The 17,707-nt window shown below is 41.4% G+C and overlaps 1 protein-coding gene across 1 annotated transcript; it reads left to right on the top strand.

Moving 5' to 3' along the window:
* The first annotated feature begins 2,112 nt into the window (after positions 1-2,112).
* On the top strand, positions 2,113-10,646 carry LOC131397857 (cytochrome P450 2G1). The gene is made up of 9 exons (XM_058530968.1): positions 2,113-2,292; positions 2,883-3,045; positions 4,378-4,527; positions 5,739-5,899; positions 6,150-6,326; positions 7,089-7,230; positions 8,906-9,093; positions 9,210-9,351; positions 10,465-10,646. Exons 1-9 carry the CDS (start codon positions 2,113-2,115, stop codon positions 10,644-10,646), a joined length of 1,485 nt encoding a protein of 494 aa, XP_058386951.1.
* Positions 10,647-17,707: the final 7,061 nt, after the last annotated feature.

Below are 17,707 nucleotides of genomic sequence, written 5' to 3'. Positions count from 1 at the left end.
GATTAGAAGATACCCTGCTTGTCAAGCACACAGCTCAGTGCCTGACACAAAGATGACACTTCATAAAGGCATAAAGACATCCCTGGCAGCATCACAGCATGTCTGAGTATGGAGGGATGTGTGACTAGGCACAAAATGATCCAGGTTCCATTTCATGCACACACCCTGTGGAGCCCAAATCACCCTCTCTCCATCTCACCTTGCCCTGGGTTTGTCTCCGTCTCTTTATCTCTCTGTTTTCTTTGCTGCCATCTCCCTGTCCATCTCCATTTCCGACTTTTTGTCCATTTGGATTTCTCCCTCTCAGTCAATGGTTTTTCAGTTGAGGGAGAGCGAGGGCTGTCTGAGTTCCTCTCATTTCTTCTTCCTTGGCCATATGTCTCTTTCTCAGTCTCTAGCTCTGTCTCACTGAAACTTTTTTTCTGTCTTTTATTTCTTTCTGATGGTATCTCCCTCTCTCTGTTTCTTCAATTTCCTTTTGCCTCTGTGTTTCCCTTGGTATCTAACTCTCTCCCTCTCTCTCTCTCTCTCTGTCTCTGTCTCTCTCTCTCTCTCTCTCTCTCTCTCTCTCTGCTCTATTTTGGTCTCATTCTGATTGTGTTTCTCTGCACTTCTCTTTTCTCTTTGTTCCCTCATTCTTGATCTCTATCTCTATCACACGATACATGGCATAATCTGCCTCTCTCTGTGTTTCTCAGCCTCAGGTTCTCTGCAATTTTTCCTCTTTAACTTGCTTCCATTTTTTAGTTCAAGTGCCTCCACTCCTGTTTTCCTGCCTAGAGTGGGATGGTTAGAGGGGCTGTTCTAAGGATGCTTTCTTTCTCCCTTTCTGTATGATTTGGAAAACCAAACTCATAACCACCACCATCACAGATAATTAACAGACTAGTCCTGAATGGGTATAAGTGTGTGTGTGGAAGGGTTAGAACAGAAGGGAGAGGCAAAATCTGGGAGAATCGAAGGAAGCAGCCTAGAGCTGACTTTTACCCCTTGAAAGACATCCTAGCAGCATATCTAAGATCCAGAAGGTTGTGCTGTGTAAGTCGCTCAGTTTTCCCAGAATTTCCACCACTTCTGGACACAGGACACCCCAGCCCAGCCAGCCAAGCCTTATTGTAAAAGCTGCTGTTCCCCAAGAGATTCAATTTCCAAGTCTGAGAATCTGCACACACGAGAAGGGCATTTGATTTTGTTTAATAATATGTATAAGTAGAATATAATACCCAGGAATTTTGTTTCAGGAAAGTAAAGAAGATTTACGAATATTTGGGACAAAAAGAATTGAAAACCATTTATTTAGATTATTATAGAAAGTAATCACCAGGCCATATCTTTAGAGATGGTCTTTCCCTCTAGAGAATGGGGCTCAGGGGTGGTCTCTACATCTTAAACTTTGAAAACAAATGTGCATGCACACACACACACACATGCACACACACCAGCAACGTTGTGGTAAACCAATACAAGTAATCTTTGATTATTACTACTTAATATCACCTTGAGTATAAACAAGACAACTTGTTGAATAAAACTCTTTAAATTGAGTTATTTCTCTTGCTATTCTAAACCTTAGTCTTACTTTCTTTATTTAAAAAAGTGATTAATTAGGATCTGGCAAAGATAAAGGAGTTGTCCCTGATCTCTATCAAGACTTTCTAAAACATTATGGTTACCCTATTTGGCAGATGGGGAAACTGAGGCCAAGAGGGTTAGGTGACTCTTCTAATGAAGAAAAGATAGAGCTGGAATTTGAACCCAGATTGTCTAATTCCTAAATACCATAGCCTAAAAATGATGTTCAACTGCCTCCCACACACTACCAAGACATGTTGAACTAGAGGTTGAGCTGAAGGAGACGAACTAAGAGTATTGGAAATATGAAGATATGGGAACGGCCCCAGTGGATTTCCCTAAGTGAATTCAATCCACCTTTCTTCAGGTGGGAGATTATAGGTTATATAACCACCTCTCAGATAAAGCAATCTCTTCCCGGATGGCATCCATACCCAGAAAACTTGAATACCAGGGTGTTCAGATTTCTGCATAGCTAATTTCCCAGAACATATTTAGGCAGGATCTGGTGCCCTGGATACAGCCCCTCAACCTAGCATCATGGAGCTGGGAGGGGCCTTCACCATATTTCTGGCACTCTGCTTGTCTTGTCTGCTCATCCTCATTGCCTGGAAACGGATCAACAAGGGGGGAAAACTGCCCCCAGGTCCCACACCAATACCTTTCCTGGGGAACCTGTTGCAAGTCCGTACTGATGCCACCTTTCAGTCTTTTATGAAGGTGAGTCTGTCTACCTCCTATGATAGAGCTGAAGCAACTAATTCTATGGACAGATACATGTAGAACCTTCTGATTTCTAAAACACAGACTCCTGGAAAGACAGACTTTATGAACCTTAGAATTCTGAAATTCCAGAATCTTAAATTCTTGGAAAACACAGACTCCTGGCACATTGGAACTTAAGACTCTCACAATCCCAGGACTTTGGAATTAGAGTAACTTCTATCCTTAAACACTTGCACTCTGATTTTATAGAACTTTGAGGCTCAGTATCATGAAATCTTAGGAGTGTAAAAATTTAGCATTTCAGAGAGAGAAGCAGAGATCTTGGAGTTCATCTCATCCAGGTCTATAATTTTACAGATGAGGAAAACAAGGCTTGTGGAGGTTTGGGGGGTCTTGCCCAGGATCACAGGAGCCAAGATCTCTATGCCTTTTTCTCAATAGTCCTTCCAACACCAGGACTCATCTTTATCTGTTTTTTCCCACATTTGTATCCCCTTGAAATCTCCACCCCCTAAAATCTTTATTTGGTCTATACTTGGTGTTCCAATCAGCCCTCCTCCTCTTGTGTCTTCCTTCACTCCCAGCTCAGGGAGAAATATGGCCCAGTCTTCACCGTGTACATGGGTCCTCGGCCGGTAGTTGTTTTATGTGGGCATGAAGCAGTGAAGGAGGCCCTGGTAGACCGAGCAGATGAATTCAGTGGCCGTGGAGAACTGGCTTCAGTAGAGCGAAACTTCCAAGGTCATGGTAGGTAACAACAATAATAAAAACAAAATGATTATAATGCACTTCTTATGTCCCAGGTTCTTTGATAAGTATGCTATGTGAATGATTGCACTGAGTCCTCTGAGATCACTATTAATATTATACTAATTTGGCAAGTGAGGAAACTGAGGGTGAGAAAAGTTAGTAGTAAGTAGTAGAACCATTTTATTTTGAACCCAAATCATCTGACTACAGAATGTCTGCTGTGTTATGTCTGCTCTAATTTTTAAAGGATTAACTACATGTTTTATGTACCCACTCAAGCCCTCTTGGCCAACTTTACTTCTTATTTCCTACACATACACACACACACAACACATAGGTCTCTGCCTCCTCCATTTAGGTAGATACCTTTCTAGTGTCACCCGTACATCCATCTCTAATTGGCCACACAACTTCAATTCCAAGCAGCCTCACACCATTCTTTCCATATTTCCATCAATTCATCTATACCTATACCTTTCCTTCCATTCATCTACTTTTCCATTGATGCATACATCCACCAAAAAAATCCATTCACTAATTAGTCTTTTTATACAAACATTTTCCTATATAATTTATCTACACATTATCAATTAACTTTCCATTTACCCATCTATCCACCATTACATCCATCCATTCCTTAACCCTTCCATCATTGATCCATCTATTAATCTTTCCTTTTATCCATCCTTCCAACCATTTATCCATCCATCTCAAACCATCCATTAACCTTTCACCCATCTATTAAGTCATCCATCAATTTATCAGTCATTCCCGTCATAAACTCTTCTTTCCATTCATTAATCCACCAAAATTATTTCATTAAATTTCCAAATATTAATTCACCAATCCATGTAAATTTGGTAATTTCTAAATGTTTCTTACTAGATGATAACTCCTTTTATGTAAGCATATTGATGTATACTTGTGAGCTTCTGTGTACATGTATGTGTATATCTAGAGAATCCAAGTGTTATATAGAAAATAGAAATAGTCTTCTCCCCATTCCAGGATGCTGTATATGGCATTCTATCTATTCCAATGCATCCATCAAATTTTTATCTAGTCAAGGTCTCTATCCTGTAAGAAACTCTCCTTGATCTCCCCTAATCACTTCTTTCCTGATTCCCTTTCCTCCTCCTCCTCCTGGACTGTTTTTGAGGGTCCTGTAGGAAGGGAAACTTAGTCTCTTCATCAAGCCTGGGAGATTGGGAAGGGCTTCCCTGATTGCAGAGTCTACAGCTTTCATAATCTATCCTTATCCTTGTCCAGCAGAGAGTTGGACACAAGAAGGGGAGGGGAGGCAGGATGCTGACTCTGAGATCCTGGCAGGTGTCGCTCTGGCTAATGGAGAACGATGGAGGATTCTCCGACGCTTCTCCCTGACCATCCTTCGGGACTTTGGGATGGGAAAGCGGAGCATTGAGGAGCGGATCCAGGAGGAGGCAGGCTTCCTACTGGAGGAATTACGGAAGACCAAGGGTATGTGAGGGTCCCAAAGGGGAGGGCTACAAGGTGACTTGGTGATTGTAAAGAGCTCAGTTATGAGAAGATGGGCCTTGGTGGGAGAAATCTCTGGAATGGGAGAGGATGAAAAAGATTAAGGATTTACTGAAATTTCCAGCTAGTTTCCATGTTAAAAGTTAACATGAAAGACCCTTGGAGACCACTTGTCCAGAAACTTTAATCAGTGGATCTCAGGGAGTTTGTGAGCTCCTAATATCATATGCAGACTTTGGTGATATGAGAGTTTGTGCCTTATTCTGGTGATAGGATCAAATTTTATTACACACACACACACACACATATTGTGGTAAAAACCACATAACATAAAATTTTATCATCTTCACCATTTCAGTAGTGTTAAGTATATTCACATTGTTGCGAAAAAGAAGAACTTTTTCATCTTGCAAATCTGAAACTCTATATCCACTTCATTATATTTTTAAAGGAATCCAGGCTCTGCCCAAAAATAAGATCTGGATCCACTGGGGCCAAAAAACGAAAAAAAAAAAGAAGACACAGAGGCTGAGAAATACAGAGATGAATAGATAGATAGAAATGGAGATAAATTTCTCTAAATCAGAGATTCCTCACTCGGGCTTCACAAATGCTAAACAATCTACATAAAGGCTTTGACTGTCCATGTACCCCCAGAAATTATTTGCAACACTGTATATTTATGAAAATATGCATGGTTCTAGAGAAATTGTTCCCAACTCCAATGACTTGACCTGCATCCTGTTTTACAGATAGTGCAGCTGAGGCCAAGGGAAGGATTTTCTTAATAGCTCAAAGGGAATCATTGGTAGAAATAGACAGAATCCAGCTGACCTTTTTTTTATGTGTCCCTTACCACCACTTCTTTCCCAAATCTGTGACTGTCCAGCACAAACACAACTAAATACTATAACAAAACACAATGATTGAGTTCTGCTAGCATTTCTTGGGTGCTTACTACATGCTAAGCATTCTGCTAAGCATTTTACATGGATAACAATATTGAATCCCCATGAATCAATGAAGTGGATATTACACCAACTTGCAGATTGGGAAGTCTAGACTCAAAACACAAAAATGAGTAACTAACATGTGCTACTAAGCAGTCGAGCTATGATTCATATCCACAACTGAATGACTCCACACCCCGTGCCTAATCGTTGCCTCCAACATAAACAATTTCCATCACCCAGGTGCCCCCATCGAACCGACCTTCTTCCTGAGCCGCACTGTCTCCAATGTCATCAGTTCCGTCGTCTTTGGAAGCCGCTTCGACTATGAAGACAAGCAGTTCCTGAAGCTGCTGCAGATGATCAATGAGAGTTTCATTGAGATGAGCACACCATGGGCACAGGTGCCCACCAGTCACCTCTCTACCCATCCCCAATCTCAGTTAACTAAGCACGTGCTTATACCTCATTTAGTCCTCCCCACATTCCCGGGAGGCAAGTATCAATATGTCCTGAGTGTCCAAGAAGCAAAGGGCCTCACCCAATTCTAAGACCCCATGCTGGATATTGAGTCCAGCTATCTGACTCCAGATTCAGCCCATGCTGGCCCCTGGTGTCCATTGCTGACAAATTCCCTTTGCCTATTCCCCACAGCTATATGACATGTATTCTGGAATTATGCAATATTTACCAGGAAGACATAATCGCATCTACTATTTGATAGAGGAGCTCAAGGACTTCGTTGCCTCTAGGGTCAAGATCAACGAAGCATCCCTTGACCCCCAAAACCCTCGGGACTTCATTGACTGCTTCCTCATCAAGATGCACCAGGTACCTCTTCCTCTTCTCCCAATCCTTTCCTCTCATCTCCTCAATCCTTAGCACCTGCAACTTTAAATTCATCTGTAAATATGTTGGAGACAAAAGAGCAAGCATTGTTTCACACGGTTTACATTTATTTATAGATGAGATATAGAGATAGTAAAGGCATAAACTCTTACACCTTTAAAATAAACTTTCAATGTAAAACTTTGAGGAACATAGAGACTTAAAAGCTTGCACCTTTCTAATCATATATGCCAGAAACTTACAACTGTAGAAAAGGAGAATGAATCTTTAGAGTATTAAAATTTGAGAAGCTTAGATATTTAAAGTCTTTAAATTTAAAAGTTAAAACTTTAACTTAAAAGTTAAAACTTTAAAGTCTTAGAGATGTAGAAATTTAGGAGCTTAATACTTCTGTATCACGGAATTTTAGAAATTTATGTATTTTTTATCATAGGACCTCAGCACTTGGAAGTTTAAAATTATATACCCTAATGTCCTAGAACTTGCAAATCTGACAAGGCAATCTCTACTCTCTTCTCCCCTTTGTTCACCTGTCTCCAACCACACTGGTCCCCTCCTTGCAGTTCCTCTAACACACCAGGCACACTCCTGCCTCAGGACCTTCACTCTGGCTGTTTCCTCTCCCAGATACCCACTTGGTTTACCATCTATTGTGTTTTCACAAAAACTTACTCTTAACAGGGAGAAAATAAGAAGATAAAGACAGAAGAGGGTGATTCTGTTTACTATCCCTCTCATTTTCAGGATAAAAATAATCCCCACACAGAATTTAACCTCAAGAACTTGGTCCTCACCACTCTCAACCTCTTCTTTGCTGGCACAGAGACTGTGAGCTCTACATTACGCTATGGATTGCTGCTGCTGCTGAAGCATCCTGAGGTGGAAGGTGAGCATCCACCTGAGCTGCTTACCTGGTGACTGTCACTCTCAGCAGGAAAGAGGACATAGTCTTGAAACATTAGAACCCCACAGCCTTAGACTCTTCACACTTTAGAACCTCAGAATATGGAGACTTGGAATCTCTGACTTGGAACGCCATTTGATTTAGTCTTCTACTTGGTGCCTGCACTAGTTTCCTATGGCTGCTGTAACAAATTACCAGAAACTTAGTAGCTTAAAACAACATAAATCTATGATCTTACAGTTCCAGAGTTCAGAAGTTCAAATAGGCTTTCACTGGTTGGAACCAAGGCAGCATCTGATTCTTTGCCTTTTCCAGCTTCTAAAGCTCCATTCCTTGCATTCCCAGACTCATAATCTTGCTTCCATCTTCAAAGCCAGCAGCATAGCATCTTCAAATCTCTTTGCTTCCGTTGTCACACCTCCTTCTCTGACTCTGACCCTTGTGCCTCCCTCTTATATAGGCATTTGTGATTATATTTAGGGCCAATCTGGATTACCCAGGACAATCTCCCCATTTCGAGATCCTTAATTTAATGATATCTGCAAAATCTCTTGTGTCACATAAGGTAGCACTCATGGGTTCCAGGGATTAGGGGGTAGATATCTTTGATGGCCATTATTTAGCAAACTATAGTGCCAGAATCAAATGGAATCCATCTCCAATAAATTGCAATCTGGGCTTGTTGGGTAACTCCAGTAATAAGGAATTCATTACTTAAGGAAAATTCACAATTTTGGCCCCTCTCCCTTCTAATGCAGTCAAAGCAAGCCAAAGAATTGTAACCATCATTACAAACAATGGAAGCAAATTGTCTTTTACAAATCTAAATCATCAAATATTTAATGGATACCTTCTACGTGCTAGGCACTGTCCTAGTTACTTGCATACTGGATTTTATGTAAATTTTACAACTCTATGAGCTTGTTAGACCATCACATCCATTTTGATGATGAAGAAACAGTCTCATAAGGTAAAGTCATTTGTCCCAAGGTCACTCATCTAGGAAGTTCAGAGAGGGGTAACTGCACCAATAGTGTTCTTAATCACTGTCACATAATTGCTGTCATTTGCTTCAATCCTGTCCTTTTCAACTATTGTGTCTCTTTCCCATCCTGTCAAAAATCTGTGTATGAAAGCCCAGCTGGAACCAGGACACTGCCCTGCTCATCAGACTTCCATGGCTCCTCCGTGCTTTCTTCTCAACAACCCTTGACCTAGATGCTAATATTATTCCCATTTTTCTTGGCAAGGAAACAGAAATAAACTGCCAGTGTTGGTGAGAGTCAGGAGAAGCAGGACCCTGGACCGAATTCAGGTCTTGTCTGCCTCTAAAGTTTGTGACCACTGGCTCTGTGCCATTATGTTAATCTGTTGAATGAATTAAAGATGAAGTCCCAAGTTTAAAAAATAAATAAAGGTAAAGATAGAACGTCCCAGCTAGCATTCAAAGATCCAGGCTGTGTGCCTCCCGGTGGTCTGATGAGTATTTATTAGCCCCACCACTGTATCAGGTATTAAGAATAAAGAGGCAATCCATACAAATATGGCCTGCTCCCTCAGGGTACACGGGTGCTGAAGATACAAACTGATTGCCCAACCCGGGCCTCCAGAATCACCTCCTGTGTCCTTGTCTGTTATGTTTTCTGGTCTCTTCCAGCCAAAATCCATGAAGAGATTGACCAGGTAATAGGACCACACCGGATCCCAAGTGTGGATGACCGGGTCAAGATGCCCTATACAGATGCCGTGATCCATGAGATACAGAGACTGACAGATATCGTGCCCATGGGTGTCCCCCATAATGTCATCCGGGACACTCATTTCCAAGGCTACTTTCTGCCTAAGGTGGAGTTGCATCTTCAATGTCACCCCTTCTCTCTCCACTTACGCCTCTCTCCTCCCTGTTCCCTACTTCATACTCTAACACTGATTTCTCCTAACTGGCCCCATCTCCACCTCAGGGTACTGATGTGTTTCCTCTGCTTGGCTCAGTCCTCAAAGACCCCAAATACTTCCGCTACCCAGATGCCTTCTATCCCCAACACTTCCTGGATGAGCAAGGCCACTTCAAGAAGAATGAAGCCTTTGTGCCTTTTTCCTCTGGTAGGTTTCTATGATCCAAGTTCCCCCCAGGAACATGCTAGATATGTCCCCCAACCTTTGATCTGTGTTTGACATTCAGGTCTGAATGGGAAGTTGAGTGCTATTTCATAGAATCAAAAAATCCTAGAATCCCAGAATTGCAAAATCATGGAATATTAGAACCATTGACTCTGATGATTACAAAAACAATAGTACTAAACAAGGGTCAGCAAACTTTTTCTGTTAAGGACCAAATAGAAAACATTTTAGGTTTTTCCAGCCATGTGGTCTCTGCCCGAACTATGCAGTCTGAACTACTCACCCCCACTGTTGTACTACAAAAGTGACCACAGACAGTACATAAACGAATGAGCATGTCTGTGATGCCAAAACACTTCATTCATAGACAATAAAGTTTGAATTTCATGTGTCACAAAATATTTTTCTTTTGATTTTTTTCAACTACTTAAAATGTTAAAAGATTCTTAGTTTGCAGGCAGTACAAAAACAGGCAGCAGGGAGGATTTGCTCAGTGAACAGTAGCTTGCTGACCCATGATATATATCTTAGAGTAACGGTATTTTAAGTGCAAGCCACATTGAACCTGAAGTCAGTGCAGTGGTCAGGAAACAGGGCCCCACCCCACCACCATGGTGTGGCCATGGGTGAGTTACTTCAGCTGCCAGCTGTAAAATGGAGATTAATCTCTCCAAACCATTGAAAGGGTGATGCAATAATAAGCACTGTTTAAGTGTGAACTTTCTTTTTTTTTTTCTCGCCAGTGTCTGGCACCAATTAGGTGTTTCATAAACATTTAAGAAATTGAAATGAACAGAACCTTCAAACTTGTCAATCCTCTAGAACAAGTCCATCTTGGAATCTGATGGAACCCAAGCCATCAGAGAAGTAGTTCCCACATGTGGAACCCCTTTAAGTGGCAGATCCTAGCTAAGGACTAAATATAGGAATCCACTGAGTCTTTATAATGACCCTATAAATTGGATATCGTCATGACCCCAGGGATGCTGAGGAGGCAGCTGAAGTTCAGATGGGTGGTGGAGACAGAACGCTCCCCTTGCCTCCATTATTCTGTGCAAGTGTGACTTGCTTTCCTGCCCTTCTCTGTGCTCGCAGGAAAGCGCATCTGCCTGGGTGAGGCCATGGCCCGCATGGAACTCTTTCTCTACTTCACCTCCATCCTTCAGAACTTCTCTCTACGCTCGCTGCTGCCACCTGCTGACGTCGACATCACGCCCAAGGTCTCAGGCTTTGGCAACATCCCGCCGACCTATGAGCTCTGCTTCATGGTCCGCTGAGCACCCCCTACTGGGCGCCTAAGTAACCATCAGAGAACAGAGCTCTCTTCTGTTCTCACCCTCCTCATTTCCCTAAATTTTCAAAACAGCCCTAAAGAGAAGGCACTACTACTACTGTCATGGGACCACCGGTCTGCAGGGGTCAGCTGAAAATATAGAGCTATATGTCTTCTACATCCAGTAGAAGGGCAATGCCTTGTCCAAGATTTCAGCAGTAACCTGGAGGATTTGCGTTCTCATGATCCCCTCCACCTGGGCTTTCTGTTTCCACCAAATGCTTGTTGTAGATTCTATGTCTTTACGTTGTTCCTTTGTCTTTTCCCTGATAATGACCAAAATGTGAGTCACAATCCTTTCTCCTTGATTCTCATATTCATCACTTCCAACAAAGCAACAAAAAACTCAAGACTGACCAGTGAAGCAAGTTTATTGTGTCTTGTGCGTGACATCAATAGGGCACTGCAAACAACTTAAAATGGCCTTTTTGACTTCCTTGTTATTAACTATCCTTTCTGACAGCTCACCATCAGAGATTTCCCGCTGGTTGGGCCATCATTGTAATACCCCAGCCTCAACCGTCTTGCTGGCTCACTACCTCTCCCTCCCCCATCATCTTACTCACTGAACCTGGTTTCCTAGTTGTTCTTGCCTCAACTTACAATTCCAAATACTCTCACAATCCATTTTGAAGAATAATTAAATCACTCACAGCACTATTATCCCATTTCTAAACTCCATCAACTTGCTCAGCTGATGAAAGCCCTCCCTCATTTTTCGTTTTATTCAACCAATATTTATCAAATACCCAACATGTGACAGCACACTCTTCAGGTTCTTGGGATCCATCAGCGAACAAAAGAGACAAAACTCTTGCCCTCATGGAGTTTCATTCTAGTGGGTAAGGTAGACAATGAAGAATAAACATAATAAATAAATAAATGATATAGTATGTTAGAACAGCAAAGTAGGGAAATGGGATAGGGAATTCCAGGATTGGAATTTTAACTGGGGGTCATGGGTGGTTTCGAAATGCAGTGAGGAGGAAACTGTGCAGATATCTGAGAAGGGAGTGTTCCTGGCAGAACAATTAAAAACAGCAGAGTCATAAGACAGAAGGCTACATGTGTGTTCATAAATAGACAAGGAAACATGTATGCCTGGAGCAGAGGAGGAAGAGAGTGTAGGAGTAAATGAGACAAGGGCAGGGAGTTAAAAGGTCAGAATATATGGGGCCTTGTGCACCTCAGTGAGGAGTTGAGCGAGGTGGATGTCTTTGGGGGGTTGCTGAGATTAGGGTGACATGTATCGGCATGTTTTAAAAGGCTCACTCTAGCTGTTGTATGATAAATAGACTGAGGGAGGTGGTGAGGACAAAAGCAAAGACCAATTAGGAGGTTTCTGCAAGTGGGGATGTTGGTTCAGACACAACAGAATCAGTGGAGGTGGGGAGATGGTGGTTTTGGAATCTATTGTGATGCCTGAGATTGCTGGGTTTGCTAATGTGTTGGATGTTGGGTGTGAAAGAAAGAAGGTGTTCAGGCATCTCTCCAGAGATAACAACTCATCCTTTACCCGTTCTTTCTCAACCTCATCCCCCTCTCTAAGAGACCCTCAGGTCCAGTAATAGTCAAGGTTCCTATTTTGAAATCAACATAAAATGACTTTGGCCACTTTAAGCAGAAAAGGCTGCTGGCTACTGAAAGGCGATTGGTTAGCTCACAAAATCAATGGGAATTCTGGAAAACCAGACAAAGAATCTGAGTAGGAAAAAAAAAAGAGGTTGTGCCAGGATAACATCAGCTAAGATAATGGCCAGAACCTTCCAGCTAGGGGCTGCTGCTGCCACTGCCACCCCACCCATGCTTGGACACTGAACACCACTGCCGTGGGACCCTTGAGCCATTGTTGCTGCTGTTGACAACTTCCTAATTTTGTCTGTGTTTCTGTGCAACATGCTGGGGAAAATTCAAAGTTCCAGGTAGGACGATCAAATTAGCCAAGCCATTGTCACAGGGTGACAGGGTGTAGGGAGGAAGAATCAATGGCCCCTTCAGAAAAGACTTTCTCCTGTGAGGAGACACAACAGGGGATTTTCCAAAATTGGAAGAGAGTTTTGAGACTGGATATGTAATATACAACAAAAGCCGTGATACACATTATGTGAATTGGGTCCTCTGAGAAGCAGAAGCTTCTTTGGAGTTAGGATGCTTCATTTTATTGGGGAGTAATGTTTGTGAAACACGAAAGAGGAAGGAAGAAGAATGGGTCAGGAAAAGTCTTCAGACCAGAATGCAGATCCGACACCACACTCATGAAAGGAAAGAAGGGAGGAAGCAGAATTGCTCAGGGAGAGACTCAGAGCACAATGCAGAGATAAGAGACTCACAATCCACCTAATGGGTACCTCTGAAGTGAATATTGCTGTTAGGGGTGTCTCATATTGGGCAAGAAATGGTCATGCATTGTACCCCAGCTGTCCTCAGTCGCTGGATGAAGCTTTCTTGGAAGAGCATGGACTCTGCTCCAAGATGAGGTGGATCCTGAAGGTACTACCACTGGAGGCTGTCAGCTCACTGCAGTCCTTGCAGCTAAATGGCAAGTTCTTTCTTGAAGGGAGATCTGAGCAGCACATCTCCATGCCTACCACAGACACAGACATACAAGCACACATCATTAAAGCCTTAGCATTCCTTCCACAAACATAGAATTTCAGAGCTACAAATACTCTCAAAGTGTACAGCCCAATGGTCATCAAACATTTTTAGCTGTGAAAAACCTTTCTCAAATTATCTTATGTACAAATCTAATGCATGAAGCAGGAGAGAAAATTGCTGAACTTTCTCTCTGGGTAAAGCACAGAACATCTCTAGACCCTCAAAAAAGCCCTCATTTTCATTGGTGAGGAGAGCTGTTTAGAAAGTCCCTAGAAACTCTGAGGGCCATAAGGCATTGTAATCATTCAACATCTGTCCCTATTCTAGGTGGGGCCCTGTGGAAGTGATACCGAACCAAGCAGGCTCGCCTCCTGGTGAGTTAGAACAGTACTCTACTCCAGTGGAAGTTGTCTCACAAAGTAAAGTGTATTTGCAGCAAATAGGAGGCCACGAGATATCATTTCCAAAGTCATGGTGTCCCTGAACAAAGGGAAGCAGGAACTTTTATTTCGGTTGGGGAATGAATATTCAAAAGGGAGAGGCGGGTACATTGCAGATTATAGTAATGAGGCTCAATCTCCTCTTGAAGAGATATTCGAATTAAAAATAAGGTAAGGTCATGGGCATGGCTCTTGTAGGGAGGCTTGGTTAGCTTCTGGGTGGTTGCAGGTTGTGTCTCCTTAACATAAAAAAACAACTTGGAAGAACAGTTAAATGCTTCCAAATCCATCCTTGAGTTCCTCGGGGCACTAGTCAGTGACAGAAGGACCTGATGACATAATGGTGACCAGGATAGATTCATTTACTGACCACATGGGGCCAACAGTGCAGCAAAGAAGATTGACTCATCTCTGGACAATGACAGCCCAGAGTGGCCAGGGTTCTAATGGAACCCCACAGGATATAGTGTTGACAGATGTGACGGAAGAAGAGACACTCAAGTGGTTTGGGGTGACATCAGGTGGTATGAGACAGGTTTGAGAGAGTTGATATCCTTTTTATTTCCTGGAAGTAATTTGTTTTATTGGAATAAATTCTTCTCAGAAATTAGGTGAATCAGTTCTCTTTATACTGTCACTGGGAGGAAGAACCAATCAGGACATATGTGTCGGAGAGGTCATTTTCTTTGCTGTGGGATTTTTTTTCTTTAAAAACATTTTATTGAGATATAATTAACATATCATGAAATTCACCCATTTATTGTGTACAGTTAAGTGGTTTTTGGTATATTCATAGCTAGATTGCAAGCATCACCGTAGTCAATTTTAGAACATTTTCATCACCTCAAAAATAAACCCCATACCTTCTAGGTATAATTCTGGTATCCTGTCACCCCACTCCCCAGCCCAAGAAACAACTCATCTACTTTCTGTCTCCATAGATTCTCTATTCTTGACTTCCATAGTAATGGAATCATATAATATATGGACTTTGTGACTGGCTTCTTTCACCTAACATAAGATTTTCAAAATCCATGCTATCATTCATTTTTATGGCTGAATAAAATTCCATTGTATGGATATACCACAATTTGTTTATCCATTTATCTGTTGATAGATGTATTAGCTTCCTAGGGCTGGTACCTCCTTATGTACCATAACAAAGTATCAAACTGGGTGGCTTAAAAAGAATGACAGAAACTCTGGCCATGGCACATGACTCAGCTCAGTGAAGTTCAACACGCTGATAAAATTAAGGGCTGGTGCTTGAAAGACAGAATTGGGATGCTTGAAAGAAGCTTTAAAAGTAGATAAGGTGTAGTTGAACGTGTGACAATTGATATGTACAGAATAGAGGTTTTTGCTTTCTTTGTCCCTTTCATGGTGGTAGCAGGGGTAAATTTTGAGAAGGTACCAAATATCTGTAGGAATTTATATCTAAGAATTTTGTACTGCTGCCCCATAGAGAATTTCCATAGAATTCAATAGCATTATTTAAAGTAGTGTTTCTATCAACCAGTCCCAGTCTGAAACTTGACACAATAACTAGCCTAGCTATTTTATAGCTATCTTAAAACGATCTTGTCAAGTGTGCTTTAATTTACATAGTTTATTTTTAAATCCCATTCTTTTGACTATTCTAAAGATTATACTTTCTTTTCTGGTGTATTCTTATTTAAATATCACTGTCGAGGCATATATATGGCAATGGCAGAGGCTTAACTCTGCCTAAGATTTATCTCTGCACTAAGCAAAAGATCTTGCATATCTGTAGTAAAATATGAAGCTACCTTCATTTTGTTGGCATACTAAAGAAACTTCTTAAAAGTATCTTTTTAAAAATTTAGTTTTATATGCTTACAAATTTTTCCATAATATGTAATTTTGATGACTAAATCTGATCCTTTCCACAGAAAACAGATCAATGGATTCCCATGTTTCGGGGAGGGTTTAGTTGCAAAGGGGTATGAGGGAGTTTCTTGGGGAACTGCTCTACATCTTGATTATGGTGGTGATGGCACTTGTCAAATTTCAGGGTGAGTTTTACTGCATATAAATTATACTTCAATGAACATGACTTTAAAAACTTTTTAAAAACCCAGAAATTTATTGTCTCACAATTCTGAAGGCTAGAAGTCTGAAATCAAGGTGTCGGCAGGGTTATGCTCCCTCTGAAACCTGTAGGACATGATCCTTCCTTGCCTCTTCTAGTTTCTGGTGTTTCTTGATAATCCTTGGCATTCCTCTAACTGAAGATGCACCACTCCAACGTCTGCCACCATCCTTAGAGGGCCCTCTTTTCCTGGTGGGGTCTGTATCTCCTCTTCCTATAAGGACACCAGTTGTATTGGAATAGGGCCCAATATAATGACCTCATCTTAACTTGATTATATCTGTAATGACCGTATTTCCAAATAAGGTCACATTCTGAGGAACTGGGGGTTAGTACTTCAATATATCTTTTTAGGGGACAGAATTCAACCCATACCAATGGACATTTGGTTTGTCTCTACCTTTTGGCTATTATGAATAACGCTCCTATAAATATTTGTGTACCAGTTTTTGTGTAAACATATATTTTCATTTATCTTGGTTACATACATATGAGTGTCTAGATTATGATTATTTCAATGCACTTGTGAAGTTTTTAGCCATTATTTCTCCAAATATTTTTAATGATTCTCTTTCTCCTCTCTTTCTGCACTCCCGTTACATGTATGTTTGTGTGCTTAATAATTGCCCACGTTTCTTTGATGCCCTGTTAATTTTTCCTCATTCTTTTTTCTCTCTGTTTTTCAGCTTGCATAATCTCCATTGATATATCTTCAAGTTCACTGATTATTTCTTCTGACAGTTGAAATCTAGTGTTAAGCCTCTCTATTGAACTTCTCATTTTAGCATTGTACTTCTCAACTCCAAAATTTCCATTTGGTTCTTTTCTATAACTTCTATCTCTTTATTGACAAGTCTATTTGCTACCATATTGTCATCATACCTTCCTTTACTTCTTTAGTTCTCCTTTAGTTCTGTGAATATATCCATAATGACTATTCTGAAGTCTTTCTGTTAGATCTGACATCTGATTACTCTCAAAGGCAGTTTGTGTTGTCTGGGTTTTTTTCTGGTATATCAGTCATACTTTTCTGTTTCTTTGCATGGTTTATAATTTGTCATTGGAAACTAGACATTTTAGATAATATATTGTAGCAACTCTGGGTACTGCATCCTCCCCCAAATCTAGGGCTTGTTATTGTTATTTGCTTTTTTATTTTTTAGTGACTTGTTATTTTAGTTATTTTAGTGAAGTCTATTTTCTCCTACACAGTGTTAAGCCTCTGATGTTGCTCCTAAGGGTGGCACAGCTGTGGGTATGCCCTCAGTCATCCTAGGATGACAGTGGTATTGGTAGGGTTCACTTTCTATCTTTCCCTGACCACATCCAGCTGTTAAACTCCACTAATTCCCTACTGATTGCTCTGTTGCTTTCAATAATGCCCTATGACATAAATTGCTGTACAAACTAATTCAATCAAATTGTAGCATCTTTGAAAGAATAGTTTCTGAGGTCCGTGTTTGATATTTGTTCTCACCCTGGGTGAGCTCCTTCTAGCTTTCTGATTCTCTGGTTCTCTCCTGCAAATGAGATGGCCCACAGTCTAAGATGTGTCTTCATTAGGTCCATGAACCTTCTCATGGCAAGGGTAATCACCATCCCAATATTCTCAGCATGCCCAAGGTAGAGCCTCCATTCCACCAGTGGGGACTGCACAGAAGAACGGAGCTCCCATCTCCCAACTGCACTTTCCCAGGACTTATCCTTAGGAACAAGTAGAGGGGTTAAGATGAGAAATGCTGAAGTCCTAGTCCTCCCAGGAAGAAGGCCCGCTGACTGGGAGCCGGGGATGAAGAAGCCCTGTGTTGTTGTGTAGCTGTCTGGAGTGGAGTCTCTCCCTCGCCGAGTTAGGAG

The sequence above is a fragment of the Diceros bicornis genome, chromosome 34 (genome assembly GCF_020826845.1).
Source record: "Diceros bicornis minor isolate mBicDic1 chromosome 34, mDicBic1.mat.cur, whole genome shotgun sequence".
NCBI classification, from domain to species: domain Eukaryota; kingdom Metazoa; phylum Chordata; class Mammalia; order Perissodactyla; family Rhinocerotidae; genus Diceros; species Diceros bicornis.
The sequence above is the reverse complement of the archived record's forward strand: the minus strand, read 5'-3'. Positions and strand labels throughout refer to the sequence as shown.